General features: G+C 49.9%; 1 protein-coding gene across 1 annotated transcript in view; it reads left to right on the top strand.

The window, feature by feature from the left end:
* Positions 1–18,262, top strand: part of tep1 (telomerase-associated protein 1) — a 30,774-nt gene that overhangs the window by 9,769 nt on the left and 2,743 nt on the right. The window contains 33 exon segments of the mRNA XM_060057983.1: positions 214–508; positions 1,670–1,791; positions 1,992–2,105; positions 2,971–3,088; positions 3,354–3,557; positions 3,972–4,159; positions 4,250–4,391; positions 4,677–4,856; positions 5,004–5,096; positions 5,956–6,091; positions 6,638–6,797; positions 7,538–7,665; positions 7,906–7,994; positions 8,437–8,551; positions 9,078–9,300; positions 9,812–9,932; positions 10,591–10,715; positions 10,821–10,920; positions 11,033–11,188; positions 11,552–11,779; positions 12,071–12,127; positions 12,275–12,404; positions 12,761–13,039; positions 13,636–13,793; positions 13,904–14,011; positions 14,399–14,503; positions 14,861–14,990; positions 15,644–15,714; positions 15,835–15,961; positions 16,317–16,450; positions 16,592–16,713; positions 16,880–17,008; positions 17,358–17,454. Coding sequence (XP_059913966.1) covers positions 214–508; positions 1,670–1,791; positions 1,992–2,105; positions 2,971–3,088; positions 3,354–3,557; positions 3,972–4,159; positions 4,250–4,391; positions 4,677–4,856; positions 5,004–5,096; positions 5,956–6,091; positions 6,638–6,797; positions 7,538–7,665; positions 7,906–7,994; positions 8,437–8,551; positions 9,078–9,300; positions 9,812–9,932; positions 10,591–10,715; positions 10,821–10,920; positions 11,033–11,188; positions 11,552–11,779; positions 12,071–12,127; positions 12,275–12,404; positions 12,761–13,039; positions 13,636–13,793; positions 13,904–14,011; positions 14,399–14,503; positions 14,861–14,990; positions 15,644–15,714; positions 15,835–15,961; positions 16,317–16,450; positions 16,592–16,713; positions 16,880–17,008; positions 17,358–17,454 — 4,684 coding nt within the window.

Genomic DNA, 18,262 nt, shown 5'->3' with positions numbered 1-18,262 from the left:
GTCATTGACGGCCGCTCTTAGCGTCGTTATGGCAACGGGTGAGCCGTGGTTTGGCGCGGAGCTATGTTTGTTTCGGAGGAAAGGCCAGCTAGAACCCTTTTTATCTTTTAAAAGAGTAAAGCCCGGAGCGCCCCCCTGAGGTGCTCCACCTCCCTAGGTCCGTGTGGACGACGCTCCGCACGGACCTCATGCAGCGCGTGGCTCCGCCCCCAGGTGGCGCGGCGTGCGCGTCTTCATCTCCTCCACCTTCCGGGACATGCACGCCGAGCGGGACGTCCTGGTGCGGGCGGTGTTCCCCGAGCTGCGGCGGCGGGCGGCGGCCCACCGGCTCCACCTGCAGGAGGTGGAGCTGCGCTGGGGGGTGACGGAGGAGGAGTCGGGCCGCGCGGCGGAGCTGTGCCTGACGGAGGTCTGCCGCAGCCACCTGCTGGTGGGCGTCCTGGGGGAGCGCTACGGGACGGTGGCGGCCACGCCCCCGCACCTCCCCGACCTGCCGCAGCACCGCTGGGTAAGAGGGGGGGGGGGGGGGCCTGACGGGGGGGGGGGGGGGGTGTATCGCTGTCACGCTCACTCTCTCACACTCACTACCTCACTCTCACTACCTCACACCTCACTGTCTCACACTCACTCATTACCTCACTACCTCACTCTCTCACTACCTCATTCTCTCACTACCTCTCTCTCTCTCACTAGCTCACTAACTCACTCTCTCTCACTACCTCACTACCTCACTCTCTCTCACTAGCTCACTCTCTCACTACCTCACTCTCACTACCTCACTCTCTCTCTCTCTCACTAGCTCACTCTCTCACTACCTCACTCTCTCTCACTAGCTCACTCTCTCACTACCTCTCTCACTACCTCACTCTCTCACTACCTCACTCTCACTACCTCACTCTCACTACCTCACTCTCACTACCTCACTCTCTCTCTCTCACTAGCTCACTCTCTCACTACCTCACTCTCTCTCACTAGCTCACTCTCTCACTAGCTCACTCTCTCTCACTACCTCACTCTCTCACTACCTCACTCTCACTACCTCACTCTCTCTCTCTCTCAATAGCTCACTCTACCTCACTCTCTCTCACTAGCTCACTCTCTCACTACCTCACTCTCTCTCACTAGCTCACTCTCTCTCTCACTAGCTCACTCTCTCACTACCTCACTCTCTCTCACTACCTCACTCTCTCACTAGCTCACTCTCTCTCACTACCTCACTCTCTCACTACCTCACTTTTACTACCTCACTCTCACTACCTCACTCTCACTCTCACTAGCTCACTCTACCTCACTCTCTCTCACTACCTCACTCTCTCTCACTACCTCACTCTCTCACTACCTCACACTCTCTCACTACCTCACTCTCTCACTCTCTTTGGACACCTCAAATATCTGAACTCATGCTCTTAAATTAACGCAGAGTTTTCCAATTCATGTACATTTATTAGTTCATTTATTGATTGTTTATTATTGCATTCTATTTTATATATTTGACTATTGTATTTTATTATTTATATTATTTACTTTATTTAAATTCTTGGCAACTCCATTGTTGCCTGTCTTTCTGCTGCTGTAAACCCCCAAACGTCCCCTCCTGGGGATTAATGAAGTGTTGTCTAATAATGATAATAATAATAATACTCATAATAATGCCATCCTGTCCATGCAGCTGGCCTCGGCCCCGTCGGACCTGTCCATCACGGAGCTTGAGATCCGGCAGTTCGAGGCGCTGTACCCCGACGACATGAACCAGAGAGCCTTCTGCTACTTCAGGGACCCGGGCGTGCTGCAGTAGGCTCCCTCTCTGTCCCCCTGTCCAGTGTTCTCAGACCCCTGGCCGAGGCATCCACCATAGAACCTGGCTGACTATTAATTATTTTACCCTGGACAAATTAACCATTTGTATTATCCATTAACCAGCCCACGTTTTGGACCGCCATTCCAGTTGAATATGTCATTTGTTTATTTTTTTATTTATTTTGTTTCCACAGGTCCGTCCCGGTGGCGTGGCGGTCCCACTTTGCCCCCGAGTCGAAGCAGGCCCAGGCTAAGATGTCCCAGCTGAAGCTCCGGATCCTGAAGAAGGGCGTGAAGGTGACAGCGGAGTGAGTTCTCCTCTCCCCTCCTCCGTGGCCTCAGTGCTGCTAAAGGCTTAAAGGTTGTGTCAGCGATGCTAGGCCGACACAAAAACGATCACATTCGTCTGGTCTTCCCTCACGATCCGCTAGCTTCCCGCCCAATAAGCAGGCCGTCACAAAAACGCGTCTCTGTAGGCAGTCTGTGCTCCGAGATCGCACACAGAAACAAATGGTACTACCAACCACTCAAAACCAAAATAAATAGTATTCCAACCAATCACCGACAAGGGGGGGGTGCTGTGGGGTTTTGCGCTGCGTTCATGACAGTTTTTACTGGATGCACGAAACGCGGAAGAGAGGGGCGAGCTGGCTCTGTTGGTTTGGGATCTCGCTTGAACTACGAACAGAAGTGACGTCACCCGACATCGCTGATGCAACCTCTAAAGGGGAACCTTCCCGCCTTGAGTACCGCCTCATCCGCCTGTGACAGACAGAAGTATGCGGTCCACAACCTCAACTCTGTTACCAAGGAAAATTACAAAGAAGTTGGCCCATTGGCGTCATTGGTTCTGGATTCGCTTTCGCAATTTGGAAAATCTGCGTCAACGGTCCCAACTTTGCCGCAGTTCCTCAGCCGCAGTGGAGTCGATGTTGCATACCTCAAGGGTCTCAACCATATAACGCCATGTTGATTCAACTATATGTCAGGGACATGCACAGTGTGTGTATGCTGGTGTGGTTCACTTTAGACACAAAGTCAGGAATATATAATGGCCATCATTACTATAATACGGTTTACGTGCACATTGTTTCTCCGACTGTCCTGTAACTCTGATATCTTGACCTCTGCATCGGTTCGAAATGAATAAAAGTTCTTAATCCTCTCTACTAGCTACCCATGCGAGTGGGACGGGGTTGTGGGTGGGAACCCCTATCTGAGAGGCCTGGAGGAGTTTGGCAAGGCAGTGCTGGAAGACCTCTGGACCGCTGTGTTGAAGCAGTACGTAGAGGTGAGATCGCTGGAACAGCTCAGGAACTTATAGTTTCCTGACTGAACAGGATGTTTTGATCCATAAGGTAGGTGTGTGTGTGTGTGTGTGTGTGTGTGTGTGTGTGTGTGTGTGTGTGTGTGTGTGTGTGTGTGTGTGTGTGTGTGTGTGTGTGTGTGTGTGTGTGTGTGTGTGTGTGTGTGTGTGACCTGAGATCCAGTCCTCCACTCTCTGACACAGACCATAACCACGCCGCTGTCCCCACGGTTCTCTCTGATTGGTCAAGGCGGGCGACGACGAAGCGCAGTCCGCCGTCGCCGCCCTGTCGGGCGTCAGCGAGCAGGGCGACCACCAGGAGGCGCTGCGGGGACGGTTCCACGGCCGGGGCAAGCTGCTGGCGGAGGCGGTGGAGGCGGTGCGGGACGCCCAGGCCAAGGGGGGCGTGCTGCTGGTGCACGGCGCGGCCGGCGAGGGCAAGACCGTCTTCATGGTCAGCAGGTCCTCCACGCTCGTTCTGCTCTGGTTCAGGTGGTCCTCGTGGACCTCTGAGGAATAAGCCCCGCCTCTGAGGCTCCCGTTGCCGTGGTAACGTGTCATGTGGGGAAATAACACGGGGCTTTAGAATGATCGTACATAACAAAGTCTGTAGGGGGCGAAGAAGTAAAAGCTGCGTCACGTTTTGAACTACACACTTTCTCCATCTAGTCCCGACTGGGTTTTTGGATTGTCAGTGTCGTTAAAGTAGCATTAATATTAGTTTACTACTTTGCAGCAGGTCTCAGCCCACCTATTTGGTGCTAACATTGTTCCTGATGATGTCCGGTTCAAAGCCTGCACCCTGGTTTATTTACTGCCGAATCTATTTGGGTTTCGAACCCACAACCCCGTCCGTTCCTCCCAACAGGCAGCCCTGGCACACGCTCTCAGAACCGGCAACGCGTCCAAGCCCAAACCCGCCAGTGACGTCCTCTCCTACTCTACTGGAGCTAGCCAATCGGCCCGCACCGTGGAGAACCTCCTCCGCTGTCTCGTCCAATGGCTGAGAGCCAGGGAGGACAAGGAAGAGCAATCACCACTTCCTGTGTCTTACACGTCAGTCTGTGTGGAGTTTCTCTCACAATAACCCTGATTTGTTGGCCAAGGCGATGGTTTCTTTTTTAAACATTGTGTATATTATTTCAGGGATCTGATCAAGGAATTCCGGTTAAAGTTAACGGACGTGCAGAAGGACCAATCGCTGGCCCTGCTGGTGGATGGGGCGGAGCTTGTCCAGGATGGCAGGGGGCAGCTTAACTCTGATTGGATGCCCCAGGAGGTTCCCAAGGTGAGTCATACATGCATGAATCAAGGATGTTCCTAAACTCAGGCCAACTAGACCAGCTAACCTGATCTTTCTGCATTAGTCGTCTTTCCCTAGACATGGTGCTTTCACAGATTATGATGTTTAATACAAAAGTGACAATTTCCAAAAGAATGGCCAGATGTTGAAGATGTATGTTGTCGATTTTTGATTAACCAAATACGATTTTCCAAAGATAATGCTTAATATGGGATTTTCCTTGAATGTACTGAAAACAAAATAGCTGATTGGTGATTGGTTGTTTTTCAGGGCATGTGCTTGGTTGTGAGCGTCACCAACGGCTCAGCTCTGCTGCAAGCCCTCACCAAGAAGAAGGGCGCCATCTTGTTTCCTCTGGGACAGCTCTCCATGACGGACAGGAAGGAGATCGTCCAGAAGGGGCTGGACATGTTCGGGAAGAAACTCAGCGATGCCGCTTTCAACAATCAGGTTCAAAATAGTTAGTGTGTGTGTGTGTGTGTGTGTGTGTGTGTGTGTGTGTGCGTTGAATATCTATCAACACATATCTGCTTAATGAAGTTAAAGTAACATTATAAATTAACAAAGTAAATTGTGTGTGCGTGTGTGTGCGTGCAGCTCCAGACACTAATGATGAAGAATGGAGCAGCCAGTCCTCTCTACCTCCACCTGGCCTGTGAAGACCTGAGGAACTTTGCCTCCTTTGAAAAGGTCTGATAAAACTGATGTACTCTAACACAACACACACGATGGAACAAAAGGTCTGATAAAACCGATGTACTCTAACACACCACACACGATGGAACAAAAGGTCTGATAAAACCGATGTACTCTAACACACCACACACGATGGAACAAAAGCAGTTGGCTGCGCCCGGTAACCTGACATGCGTATGGGTCCTCTTAATTATAAGAGACACATATTCGATGATGAACTTTGATGTTGGAAAGATTGAACCCATCCGGCAGATAGGTATAATCTATTTTTGCCACATATTTGTTTCAACCAATAATGTTGATGGAGTTGTGCATAATTGGCCAACAGCGAATATAAACTCGGTCACATCCACCACCGCTAGTCCGATAAACATCCTGTCCGAACGTTCTTAGAAAAAGTGTCTAGATCAAATGAACACATATAGATTAGCCGCGGTTGAAATCACCTTATCAAAGTTCCCTTCTGAAAGCCTCATCCAGTCGAGAGCTTGAGACGGAGTTTCTCTTTGGAAGCAGATTTCCGTAATGAGACAGGGAACGAGGCTTAACTCCGCCCCTTTCAGTGGTTGGTTTCCCCCCCCCCACCCGCTATACCACAGTCAGGATGCAAGATTACGTTGACTGGGATCTTGATATTACTACGGAAGAGGATTAGGGCCACACCAAAAAAAATAATTGTTCAGACTTTATTCTCAGAATTCTGAAAAAAGAGTTCTGACTTTAAAGTCAGAACTACGGGTACCTGTAAGGACCAACCTCCGTGGGAGACACTTTGCTTTATGCAGTAGGAGGAAACCATTTTTTTATGTGGGGCCCTAACTTTTTTTATCCCCCCCCCCCCCCCCCCCCCCAGATGAAGGAGAGCCTGCAGCAGCTCCCCCAGACCCTGAGCCAGCTGGTGGGCCGGGCTCTGGACCGGCTGCTGTCCCAGTACAGAGCGGTGGGGGGTCTGCGTCTGGCCCTGGGGGCCCTGGCCCTCAGCACCACTGGTAAGACCCCTAACCCCCCCACCCCCCCATCACGGTGTTTACCTCGGCAGAGGTAAACACCGTGATGGGGGGGGGGGGGGGGGGGGGGTTCACAAAGTGGTCCAGGTTCAACTTGTGTCAACTCTCCCCCCCCCCCTCTCCCTTTCCCCCCCCCCCCTCTGCCCCCACTAACTCTGGACCTCCCGTTTGCCCCCAAGAACTCATATTGCACATTTAAATCTCAGATAAACGTTATCTAATGCATACCGTTTCTTTTGCCTTACCTTTGCACGATTCAGAAGCATTTGAATAAATGTATTGTTAATAATACTTATTTTATTTGACCTCACTTCCTTTCTTCTCTCCTTATTGAACCGTGGTTCAGAGACGGACGTCATTTCGATTCCTCCGTTTGTCTGGCACACGTTTTGGAAGTGACGATAAAGCCGTGTGTGTGTGTGTGTGTGTGTGTGTGTGTGTGTGTGTGTGTGTGTGTGTGTGTGTGTGTGTGTGTGTGTGTGTGTGTGTGTGTGTGTGTGTGTGTGTGTGTGTGTGTGTGTGTGTCAGGCTTGCGGGAGGGCGACCTGTACGGCCTGCTGAACTCTGTCTCTGAGCGGCCCCCCGGCAGCGGCCCGGGCCCCTGGCCGACCGCGCTGCGTCTCGCCCGGACCCCCACCGGACGCGTTCCCATGGCGACCTTCACCCAGATGGTGCGGAGTCTACAAAGGTACACAGTAACAAGATGGAGTAGGTCAGGGGTCTCAAACTCGACTAACCTGGGGGCCCCTGGAGGTAGAGTCTCGGTCAGGCGGGGCCACATCAAGTATTCCGCAAAAAAAGGAGCACAACTGACCCAATCTAAGTTAATGATCGGGGCTATAATTAGATCACGTTGGCTATGTAATCGCTGACAACACGGGACATTTCATAGCGGTTGGTGGAAACCGGGACATTTTAGCGTCCTTTGGCTTTTGTCTGGACTCAGGACACGCAACTCAGAATTGGGACTGTCCCGGCAAACCGGGACATCTGGTCATCCTATCACAAGGGATAAAGCGTGGCAAGCGACTCGGCAGAAATGTGCGTTCGACAACAACGCGCGGGCCGCACTAACACTACACTTTGATGTCAAGTAGGGGGCCACAAAAAAATCATCCCGCGGGCCTCAATTGGTCCCCGGGCCGCGAGTTTGAGACCCTTGAGTAGACGGTTTTTAACATCTAATCTCTTGGAAAACATTGAAGAGGAAGAAAATGCAGAGTGTGTGAATACAAATATATACCGTGTATATCTATTTTTTTATTTCAATTTTTTGCTTTCAGTTTTATTATGGGATGTTTGCTGTTGTACATGCGTATTCAAAATAATATCTTTGCGATATGTGTGTAAAATGTGAAGCTTCTTCATTCCAACATCAACATTGAGAATATCCATTACATTAAGTTTTCTAATCCTTCTTCTCTGCAGCCTGATTGGTCAAGCTCACAGCAGAGACGACCTATTGGCTCTCACCAACCCAGACGTGAGGCAGGCCTTCGAAGAGCTGCTCCTTCCTGATAGGACCGACCGAATCTGCTGCCATCAGATACTGTCAGGTAGAAGACAGACAGACAGACAGACAGACAGACACACCTACACACACCTACACACACACCCGACATAACACACACACACACGCACGCACACACACACACACACACACACACACACACACACACACACACACACACACACACACACACACACACACACACACACACACACACACACACACACACACACACACACACACACACCCTCTGACCGCGAGGTGTCCTTACCTGTCCCCCCGGTAGCCCACCTGTGGGCGGCTGCGGACCCCCTGGGGACGGAGACCTTCCTCCACTGTGAGGCCGACCACATCAAGCAGCTGCCGGACCACCTGGTGAGTGGTTCCCCCCTGACCCCAGGGGACGGACGGGGGGGCGGCAGTGGCTGAGGAGGTAGAGCGGGTCGGCTGGTGACCTGAAGGTCGCTGGTTCGATCCCCGGCTCCTCCTAGCCGAGTGTCGAGGTGTCCCTGAGCGAGACGCCTCACCCTGACTGCTCCCGACGAGCCGGCTGTCGCCCTGCGTGGCTGACTCCGCCGTCGGTGTGGGGATGTGTGCGTGAACGGTGCATGTGAGGCGATGTTGTAACGCGCTTTGGGTGGCCAATGGTTAGAAAAGCACTTTATAAACGAGTCCATTTACAAGGTTATAAACCCTGTAGCTCAGTCCTCACACTATTCCTATACACAGTTTGATAGCCTAGGTGTCGTTTTTTTTCCATTGAACAACTTTTCTTTCTTTTCTTTTCCAACCTTCTTTCTGATTGGCTGGGGGTTAGATGAAAGGTGACCAATGCGAGGCGCTGGGCTCGCTCCTCTCCAACTACTACTTCCTGTATGCTAACGTGCGCCACGGTCTCGTGCACCACCTGCTGGAGATCTACAGCTCCTACGGTGAGTCATCTGACCCGCATGAACACGCACAGTGTGTGTGTGTGTGTGTGTGTGTGTGTGTGTGTGTGTGTGTGTGTGTGTGTGTGTGTGTGTGTGTGTGTGTGTGTGTGTGTGTGTGTGTGTGTGTGTGTGTGTGTGTGTGCCATAACCCAGCCCGATCTTACATGCTTCCCCTCCTCCTAGGGCTGATTGATTATAGAAAATCATAATCACGATTTATTTTGGTCAATATTGAAATCACGATTATTCAAACTATTATTTTTGAGTTTGAAAACATGATGTATTTATTCAGCATGCCTCTCCTGAAAAACACTTTGTAACTGAGAACTTAAAAAAGGTCGTAAAAAAATTACACAAAATGGTCAAATAGAAAAAGTTTAAAACGAAAATAATGTACAGATATGAATCCAGCTGTTCATTTAATAAAAAAAGATTAAACTCGATTATGTTATTTTAGTGAATGTTTGACGCTAAAATCGTGACCACAATCGCTGAGTCGCCCTGCCCTCCCTGTTCCCTCCACCAGGGGGCAGCATGGGCCTCAGTGCTGAGCGCTGCGCGGACTTCCTCCGCCGCCACGCCGTCCTGCTCTCCTCCTGGCCCCCGCTGTTCCTCCAGCAGGCCCTCAACGAGCCCCCGTCCTCCGGGGCCCACGCCTGGGCCCGGGGGCTGGTGGGGACAGTGGGCCCCCGGGGCGTGGTGCGGCTCCTGAACCACGACGGGGAGAACGAGGCCAGGCCGGACAACTGGTGAGCACCGACACCTGGTGGGGGGGGGGGGGCGGTGGGGGGCGGTGGGGGGCTAGTGGGCTTCCAGCAAGAGCCGTCGTTTCTGTATTAAAGATATATTTCTTTAAAGGTCCCATGACACGCCCACTTGCGATGTCATAAGGGGCAGGTTTCCAAACGGCTTGTAAGGCTAATCACACCACACCTGGTGGCAGGTCATGGGACCTTTAATATATATTTAAAAAAAAATTGGATTGCTCTTGGTTGGCAATCACAAACTTCAACTTTTGCTTTTTATCGGATCCGGCCAGAGAAAAAGGAACAATGTTTATATTACTATCATATATCATATAATGTATTGTAAATGTATCGTGTATTGTATTGTATGTACAGTATTGTGTACATTATATTGTACACGGTTAAGGCTATAATCTGTGTACGATTGCTTATAGAATCGTTTTATTTGGCGTATGACTCTGTGATATCTGAAGCTCTGAGGCTGTATTAATGTGTGTTCCCACGCTGGGTCCAGCGAGCTGGTGTCCACCTTCTCGTCGGAGCCCACCTGCGTGGCGTTGAATCCCCGCGCTGAGCTGGTGGCGGTGGGCACGGGCCAGGGCACGCTGCACCTCATCCACACCCAGACCGGACAGGTGAGCCCCCCACAGCTCTGTCTGATTGGTGGATGGAGGGCTCTGTCTGATTGGTTGACTGAGGGCTCTGTCTGATTGGTGGATGGAGGGCTCTGTCTGATTCGTTGACTGAGGGCTCTGTCTGATTGGTTGATGGAGGGCTGTCGGATTGGTTGATCTAAGGCTCTGTCTGATTGGTTGATTGATGGCTCTGTCTGATTGGTGGATGGAGGGCTAATAATAATAATAATACATTTAATTTATAGTGCCCTTTTCATCCGAAGATCTCAAAGGCTCTGTCTGATTGGTTGATTGAGGGCTCTGTCTGATTGGTTGATTGAGGGCTCTGTCTGATTGGTTGATGGAGGGCTCTGTCTGATTGGTTGATCGAGGGCTCTGTCTGATTGGTTGATTGGGGGCTCTGTCTGATTGGTTGACTGAGGGCTCTCTCTTATTGGATGATTGCGGGCTCTGTCTGATTGGTTGATTGAGGTTGAACACAACATAATTGAAACATTCTTACATCTTGTAATACATGCAACACATTCAACGCTAGATTTACCTTGAAATGGCAAACGTTCCCATCCCTTCCATAGATTATCCATTATTGAAACATGAATGTTATTTTTTGAAGCAATAGTTTTATGGCACAACTAGAGACGCTCGGTGCTCTCAACAGGTTGTGAAGTCGCTGGAGAGCAGCTGTGATGGCATCTCCAGCTGTGTCTTCCTGACAGACGTGACCCTGGCCACGACCTCCTTCAGCGGACAGATCGAGGTGTGGGACACAGAGAACGGCTGCAGGTGAGGTGTGGGGGGGGGGTTGTTAGTAGTAGACGTAGCCTAAACACTGAGTGCTTTTCAAAGTTTTAATATATTTCCAACAAACCCACCGTATTCTTTTGACAGGACTGCCCTCATAGAAGGACACTCCAACAGGATCACAGGAAGTGATGTGTCGCCAGACAGGAAGCATCTCGCAACGGTCTCCTTGGACTTTCAACTGAAGGTTGGTTTTACTTTACTCTTGTATAATCCTAGAATATTACACTGTCATTAGATACATCAATGATTCACAGTGTTCTATTGAAATTGTTTTAATAATAAATAATTCTCCTCAGGTGTGGTCCGCCACGAAGGGTCACCAGGTGGCATCTCGCTATGGCAACAGTCCCATCAATTGTGTGACCTTTAACCCCGAGGGTGACCTGCTGGCCTTTGGTTGCTGGGACGGAAAAGTGGTGCTGTGGAACTGGCTGCAGAACAAACTCATAAGGGTAGGGTGAGACCAGAGCGCATTGGTCTGCTCTCCTCTTACGTACTGGTTCGCTTTCCCCAGTTTGAGTCTGAGCAAAGTAAGCGATGATAATGACAAACACGCCTGATGAACTCAAGATGCATGCGAACGCATGTATACGAAGATACGATGGATCCTCTTTAAAGCAAGGGCCAGGTCTACAGCTGGTCTACAGCTAGCTCCTGAATTTAACGCTGCGAATGTATACAAACTTTTAAACTAAAGAAATGTGAAAAAGAGACATAGCTAGACATTATACATAACCGTGTACAATCTATCATTCAGGGGGGTCTCTCTCTCTCTCTCTCTCACTCTCTCTCTCTCTCCCCCTCCCTCCCTCCAGTCCATCACCGGCCACGAGGGCTCTGTCCGTAGCCTCTCCTTCTCCTCCTCCTCCTCCTCCTCCTCCTCCTCCACGCTGGTGTCGGGCTCCCTCTCGGGGGAGGTGAAGGTGTGGGCGGTGCCAGAGGGGACCTGTGTGGGGAGCTACCAGGCCCACCGGGGCTCCACGTCCGCCCTCACCTTCCTGGACCAGGGGAACAAGCTGCTGAGTGCCGGGGCGGATCACACGGTCAGTCCGCACGCACGCACAGCACTGCCTCACTCACTCACTCACTCACGAAACGTGCACGCACAGCACTGCCTCATAAGCCTGACTCACTCGCTCACAAAACGTGCACGCACGCACAAGGCAGACTCACTCACTTACAAAACGTGTAAAAGACAAAAGTGTTCCTCAGCTCATGTTCCGTTTACTCTTTGACCGTTCAAAGTGTGGCTGATGACACCTGACTTGGGACGGCAGATGTGTCTACTCTGTAAACATCTGTGTTGTCTCCTCTTCGTGTCTCCCTCTCAACAGCTGCACCTCTGGTCAGGGGGGCTGGGCTGTTCGTTGGCGACGTTACGACAGGGAAGGGTAAGATGATGCACGAAGCAGAACGGAAAAATAGTGTGTTCTAAATATCGTCATCCAATATTTATGCTAAAATCAAGAGGCTCAGTGAAGGTGTGTGTGTGTGTGTGTGTGAGATATATAAGTAAAAACCTTGTTTGTAATGTTCAGTGTGAGCAGGCGTCCCCCCGGAAGAGGCCCCGGTCCTCGGAGCCCCCCGCCCTCTGCGTGGCGGTCAACGGGGGCTGTGCCGCGGTGGGTTACCACGGCAACGGCCTGAGGCTCTTCAGCCTGGACTCAGGTGTGTGTGTGTGTGTGTGTGTGTGTGTGTGTGTGTGTGTGTGTGTGTGTGTGTGTGTGTGTGTGTGTGTGTGTGTGTGTGTGTATCCACGTCAACGTATGTGATGAAAACAAACGTGTGAATGTATGAATAGTCGGTGCATCATTACAGTTTTGAAAATTCTGAAGGATAATGACCAAATATGAGCGTTAAGGAGGTTTCTCTTGCCTCAATTCAGCGTCACGATGAAGGATTATTTAGAGCCAGCCCCCCCCCTCCCCCAGGGGCTAACAACGTCATCCTGGTGTGGTTAAATCCCCCGTGCATTAAACAGTTAATTTGACCTCACAGCCACCATTGTGTTCTCGTTGCCTCAGAAACGAGTCAGTGGGCCAGCGAGGACCTGCGGGTGTCCGTGCTGTGCCTGCTGTGGCTGTCTGCCCCCCCCCCGTCTGGCGCGGACACGGAGCCGGCGGGGGCGGAGCTCCTGGTGTCGCCGGGGGCGGAGCTCCTGGTGTCGGCGGGGGCGGACCGCCACCTGAGGCTCTGGAGGCGGAGCGAGGAGGGGAAGCTGGTGACCCTGGGAGACTTTGGGGTGCAGACGGGGGACATCTTGGCTCTGGCTCAGAACTCAACGCATCTGGCCTCTGCCTCTGGTGACTCTCTCTACTAACGAACCTCTTCTTATCGGACACTCATTACACGATCACCGCTTTCCCAAAGACTAAACTGATTGTATAGTAACACTAGCCTGGCTACGGCCAGACTAAGCGAGCCTGCCCGTAATTCCGACACCTCATGGTTGTGACGTCTCAATGGTCCGAAATATTTCCCATTAGATCGACATGCCGCTATGCCGACGGTTCAATGTTACGAAAACGGAACCCATTGGACCGAAGGGCCATTTGTCAGACTTTTCAAAAAGGAGGTGCATTAGGCCGACGGTTCAATAGGCCTATAAAGAGTTTTATACCTCGCTCGCGCGCTCTCTCTTTTGTCACTTTGCTCTGAGAGAGAGAGAGAGAGAGAGAGAGAGAGAGAGAGAGAGAGAGAGAGAGAGAGAGAGAGAGAGAGAGAGAGAGAGAGAGAGAGAGAGAGAGAGAGAGAGAGAGAGAGAGAGAGAGAGAGAAATTACAGCATGGCACCGCCTAAGCGCCCTTGTGGCCCAGTCTATAGTTACACACAGTAGTCAGACATTATAATAAGCCTAATTGAAACAGTAATAATCGGCTTCTTCTTTCCTTCCATGAAGACGACTTCACCATCGCCCTGTGGTCAGTACCAGATCTGACCCTCGACCCCTGGGTGGCCCCCACGGCGGTCTCGGTTCTCCGGGGCCACAGCCGAGGGGTGACCTGTCTGGCCTTCAGCCCCGACGGTACACAGCTGCTCTCTGGAGGAAAAGATCAGGTCGGTTGGCCTCTCCCAGCTTTAGAGTCTGGGATTTGAACCCTCAAGCCCAGCCATGCCTCCTGCATAACACTATGAGCGCCTACCTTATCGTGAGTCGTTTGTTTCAGGCCCTGGTGCTGTGGGACACCGGCTCTAGTCCCCCGGCGCTCTCAAAGTCCCTGCTGCACGCGCACAAAGACTGGATCACGGCCTGTGCCTGGGCTGCAGGCCGCGCTGTAGGTCCTCCGCGGAAAAATATGACTTGTGAAAGGAGTTTTGTTTTGCTCGTTCCTCTGTGCTTAATGTAAAGGGGGCGGTTTTTGGAAGCTGGGGGGGAAGGTGCAATTTTGGTGCACCGCTTTTTTAAGTTAAATCAAGGTTCAGCATCTGTGTGCGTTCTTAAAAACGCACGCCATCTTTAATGTTTATTAGGACACTAAAACAGATTGGCTTTATGCGCCGATGCTGTTGTGGACTTCCACATTTTGGTTAGTTAAGTTGGCACAATAAATGTTATCGCTATTGCTTTGTGTTATGCGCTATACACACACTATTTGGTATCACTTCCCATTTGACAGAGCAATAGTTTTCATCCACTCTATTCTGTGTGCTATCTCATCCAGGTCAGTTCCTCAAACGACGGCAGTATCTACGTGTGGAACCTGGATTCCAGCAGTCGTATCATGAGTATCACCTGGAAGAATCCCCTGACCTCCATCTGTGTTCAGGTAGGTCGTTGAGAGGTAAACACTTTGGAGGGGGCTGGGGTGAAGAATGGGGTTCCCAACCCTAGGTTTTGGCCCGTTATCGCATTTTTAAGTCTGAAAACAAGTAGGAAGTTGAGTTGCGACCTCAACTTCTTAATTATGTTGTTCCATAGAATAAGATATATTATATAATTTATGTAAAATGGGTATAAGTTTTATATCATAAATTAAATAAAATTTAAATTAAATATTAAACCCAATATTGCCATCTTATGAATCAGGCCTCTCCCTATAACGCTGTCGGCCCATCGGGCATCCTTTATGGGAGGTTTGCTCCACCAAGGCCCTAACAGCCCTGTGTGGTGGGGGGCTTCACAGGGAGAGTACCTGGTGGCCGGCTGCACGGAGGGGGCCCTGCATGTGTGGAAGTGGGAGTCGGCCACGGAGGTCAGCCACGTCCCCGCCCACGCCCAGCGGATCCACCACTGCTTCGTCCTCCCCAGTAAAGGTGACCCTCCTGCTGGGAACGCGCTCGGAACAGAAGGCGCCTGAATTCCCTTTTTGTAGTGGTGATGATGAGGCAGACTGACGCAGGAAGGTCACTGCATGACACCAAGAGGGATTCAATTGTAAAGAAACTACAGTTCCAAGCACAAGTTTGTATCTTGGTGAAGTTAAGGTAGAACCATCATGTGTTCTGACCAATCCTTAAGGTATTTTATTCCATCTGCCATAAGCCTCTATAACACAACTGTTATGAAATATTCTGTACAAAAATCACTTCACCCAAATGCTGCAATACTTGAATTTAATTATGTGCACTTTCCACTGTACATGTGTAATTAAGTATTTATTCTGTAGTGAAGGACCTCTTAGCTTCACATTTATTGTGTAACCCCTAGGCGTGTACATGTATGCCCTTATGGGATGACATTGTAATCCCTGTGATTTTTTTTATTTTATGTACCGGTATGTATGTATTGCTGGACACTTTATACACTTTATTTTATTATTGCATCTTTTTATATTCCATGGGCTGCTGTAACAAGTGGATTTTTCATGCATGGGATGAAATAAAATTCTTATTTATATAAGCTTTTGGTTTTGCTCTCTAGATGCGTACACTTTAACATTTCTGGGGTTTTTCAACCATTTCTACAGACAAGCCAGAGGATATGGTGGTCGCCACGGCGTCTGAGGATGGCTCAGTGCAACTCTGGAAGCCCTTCCAGGTACAGACTGTCCTGGAATGATGAGCCAACCGCAATGCATTCGCCAAATTAAATACACACACATTCACTGCTCCCCCTGGTGGTCGAAAATGAACAGAATGCTGCTTTACTTTGAACTAGGTGGAGCACTTCTGCACTTTCCAAGGTCACAGCGGTGCCGTTCGGGGAGTGGTGTCCAAGAATGGATTAACAGAGTTCCTCACCGTGTCTGCAGACCTGTCGTTGAGGTCCTGGGCGTGGGAGAAAGGTGACACAATCTGAATCCAGTGAACGCCATCCATTCAACATCTGGCGCGGGTTTGGCTCCCAATATAAAATCAGACAGACCTGGGGAGAAGCTGTGTTTTTTCCATTAATTCTGCAATCACGGAGCATGCAAAGATCAGCTCAGCTTTGGAATACAGATGGTCTACAAGGCTCCCAACGCTCTTTACAACAAGATTGTCCACAGACAGACAACAGACAGACAACAGACAGACAACAGACAGACAGACAGACAGACAGACAGACAGACAGACAGACAGACAGACAGACAGATAGAAGCATACGTGAGACTCTTTGACCTGACCCCACCCCCCTCTCTGGATGTTCTCTCCCACTAGACAGCGCCCCAGCCCCCAAGGTGCTGATGGTTACAGCCATCTGCTACTCCCAGACTGAAGATGCACTGCTGGCGGCCTACGAGTCAGGCCTGGTGGAGATATGGCAGCAAGGTGCCGTGGTCGGCCGCAAGCAGGTATCCCGTCCCTCTGAGTCTCGTACTGCTCCATTTAGTGTATTTGTAGATGTTTTTAATTTTTTTTTAACACAAACTGATTGTCTTGATCGCCCTAAATGTCTCTAATTGTTTGTGGTCCACGCCTGTGCACCCTGGCAGGTGTCGGACAGGCCCATCTTGGCCATGTGCTCGATGCCTGACGCTCGGTTCGCTGTGTCCTGCAAGAGGTCTTCGGTCCAGCTGTTGAAGCTGGTGTGGAGCCCTGGCAGCCTTGGGGCCAGGTGAGCCACTCACACTCCACTGATCAGAAGCCGGCAGCAGCAGGCCTCCTCTGCTGTAGAAGCGTAGCTTTCCCGTGGAGACTTTGAGACATTGGGGGCTTGTTCCCTGTCAGAGAGGGAATGCTTGCTGGATTGGTTCATCCTAGAACATGTTCTTTGTCTCCAGCCTGGTGAAGGTGTCCACGTTCCCAGTGAAGCATCCGCTGGCACACCTCCACTACTGCTCTACTCTGATTGGTGTATCCGAGGCCGGAACAATCACTGATGTCATGGTGGAGAGCCGACAGGACACATGGTAACACAATGTCCATTTTGGAAAGTAAACATTCTTGCTGTACTTTGGGACTGTGCTGTAATCTAGTGAGTAAAAGTAAATGCCAAGGATTTGCTAAACGGTCTGTTTGTATTTATCCTGAGTGGAGGTTAAATGTGATGTCTACATTTGAATCCCAACTTCATGGTAACCTCTAGTTACTTCAATAAACAGTGTAATAACAAGTAGATGTCAGAATGGCAATTGTCTTATGCTATTATATCGTTTACACCACTGTTACAATACATGTATTCCTATTGGACCTAGAACGTATTTAACAATGAATAACCTGCTAGAAAGATTCAGCGTGTTTCCTGTGTCCACATGTCAGCCCGAGCACAGGGCATGTCTTCGGGATGTTCACCAACGATTCCAAAAGCATGTGGTTGGTAGGCAGAAGGGAAGACGAGCTGGAGCTGTCGTTTCTGGTGAGTGGTCACACCAGCGAACTCTGTCATCCAGTCGTCTGCTTATTCGCTTTCGCTTGGCATCATGGCTGTGACCCGGTGTTTTGGGTTCCCTCCTTCCACATCCATAACTCTTGACAGGGCCTGATTTTATTTTATTTTTTAAGTGTGTAGTAGTAAGATCAAATGTAGGATTTGAAAGGCATTCAACTTAGCGTGCTCTTAATTGTCATATAGATATATATATATGTAAGGGATGTTGTATAGAACGCCGGTCATTGCTGCGCCATGAAGGGGCTTATTTTCGATAATGACCGGCGACTTGCCAAAACGAAAAAATAACTTCACACGGTGTGTCTTTATACAATTTATTTGTTACCAGCATTCGTAGTGTTGATCAGCAGAGAAAGTCTGCCAAAGACGTTGACGTCGCTTAGCAACCGAAGACGCTGGGGTTGAAAAGTTACCAGACTACTTGAGGAGCGATACGAAAGATGGCAAAAATTCCACTTTCCTTGACAGCGGTCAATTATCCTTAGCAACGGTCAATTGTCAAATATAATTCACCGCCGGAAGTTGTGAAGGGCCCATGCAAGTGAACGGAGAGTTCCACGACATTGAGAAGACCCATGTAATATTTATATATATATATATATATATATATATATTAGTGCTGTCAGTTAAACGCGTTATTAACGCAATTAACGCATTTTTTTATAAAAAAAAGCTCAAAACAAAGAAGCAGTAGCCTGACTGCTATGGTCAAGGCAGTATGTTTGTATGTTCATCGTTTAATTGCACTATAGGCTTTTTTTTTTGTATCGTACTG

The sequence above is a fragment of the Gadus macrocephalus genome, chromosome 8 (genome assembly GCF_031168955.1).
Source record: "Gadus macrocephalus chromosome 8, ASM3116895v1".
Taxonomy (NCBI): Eukaryota; Metazoa; Chordata; class Actinopteri; order Gadiformes; family Gadidae; genus Gadus; species Gadus macrocephalus.
Note: the sequence above shows the minus strand (reverse complement) of the source record. Positions and strands in the feature narration are given on the sequence as shown.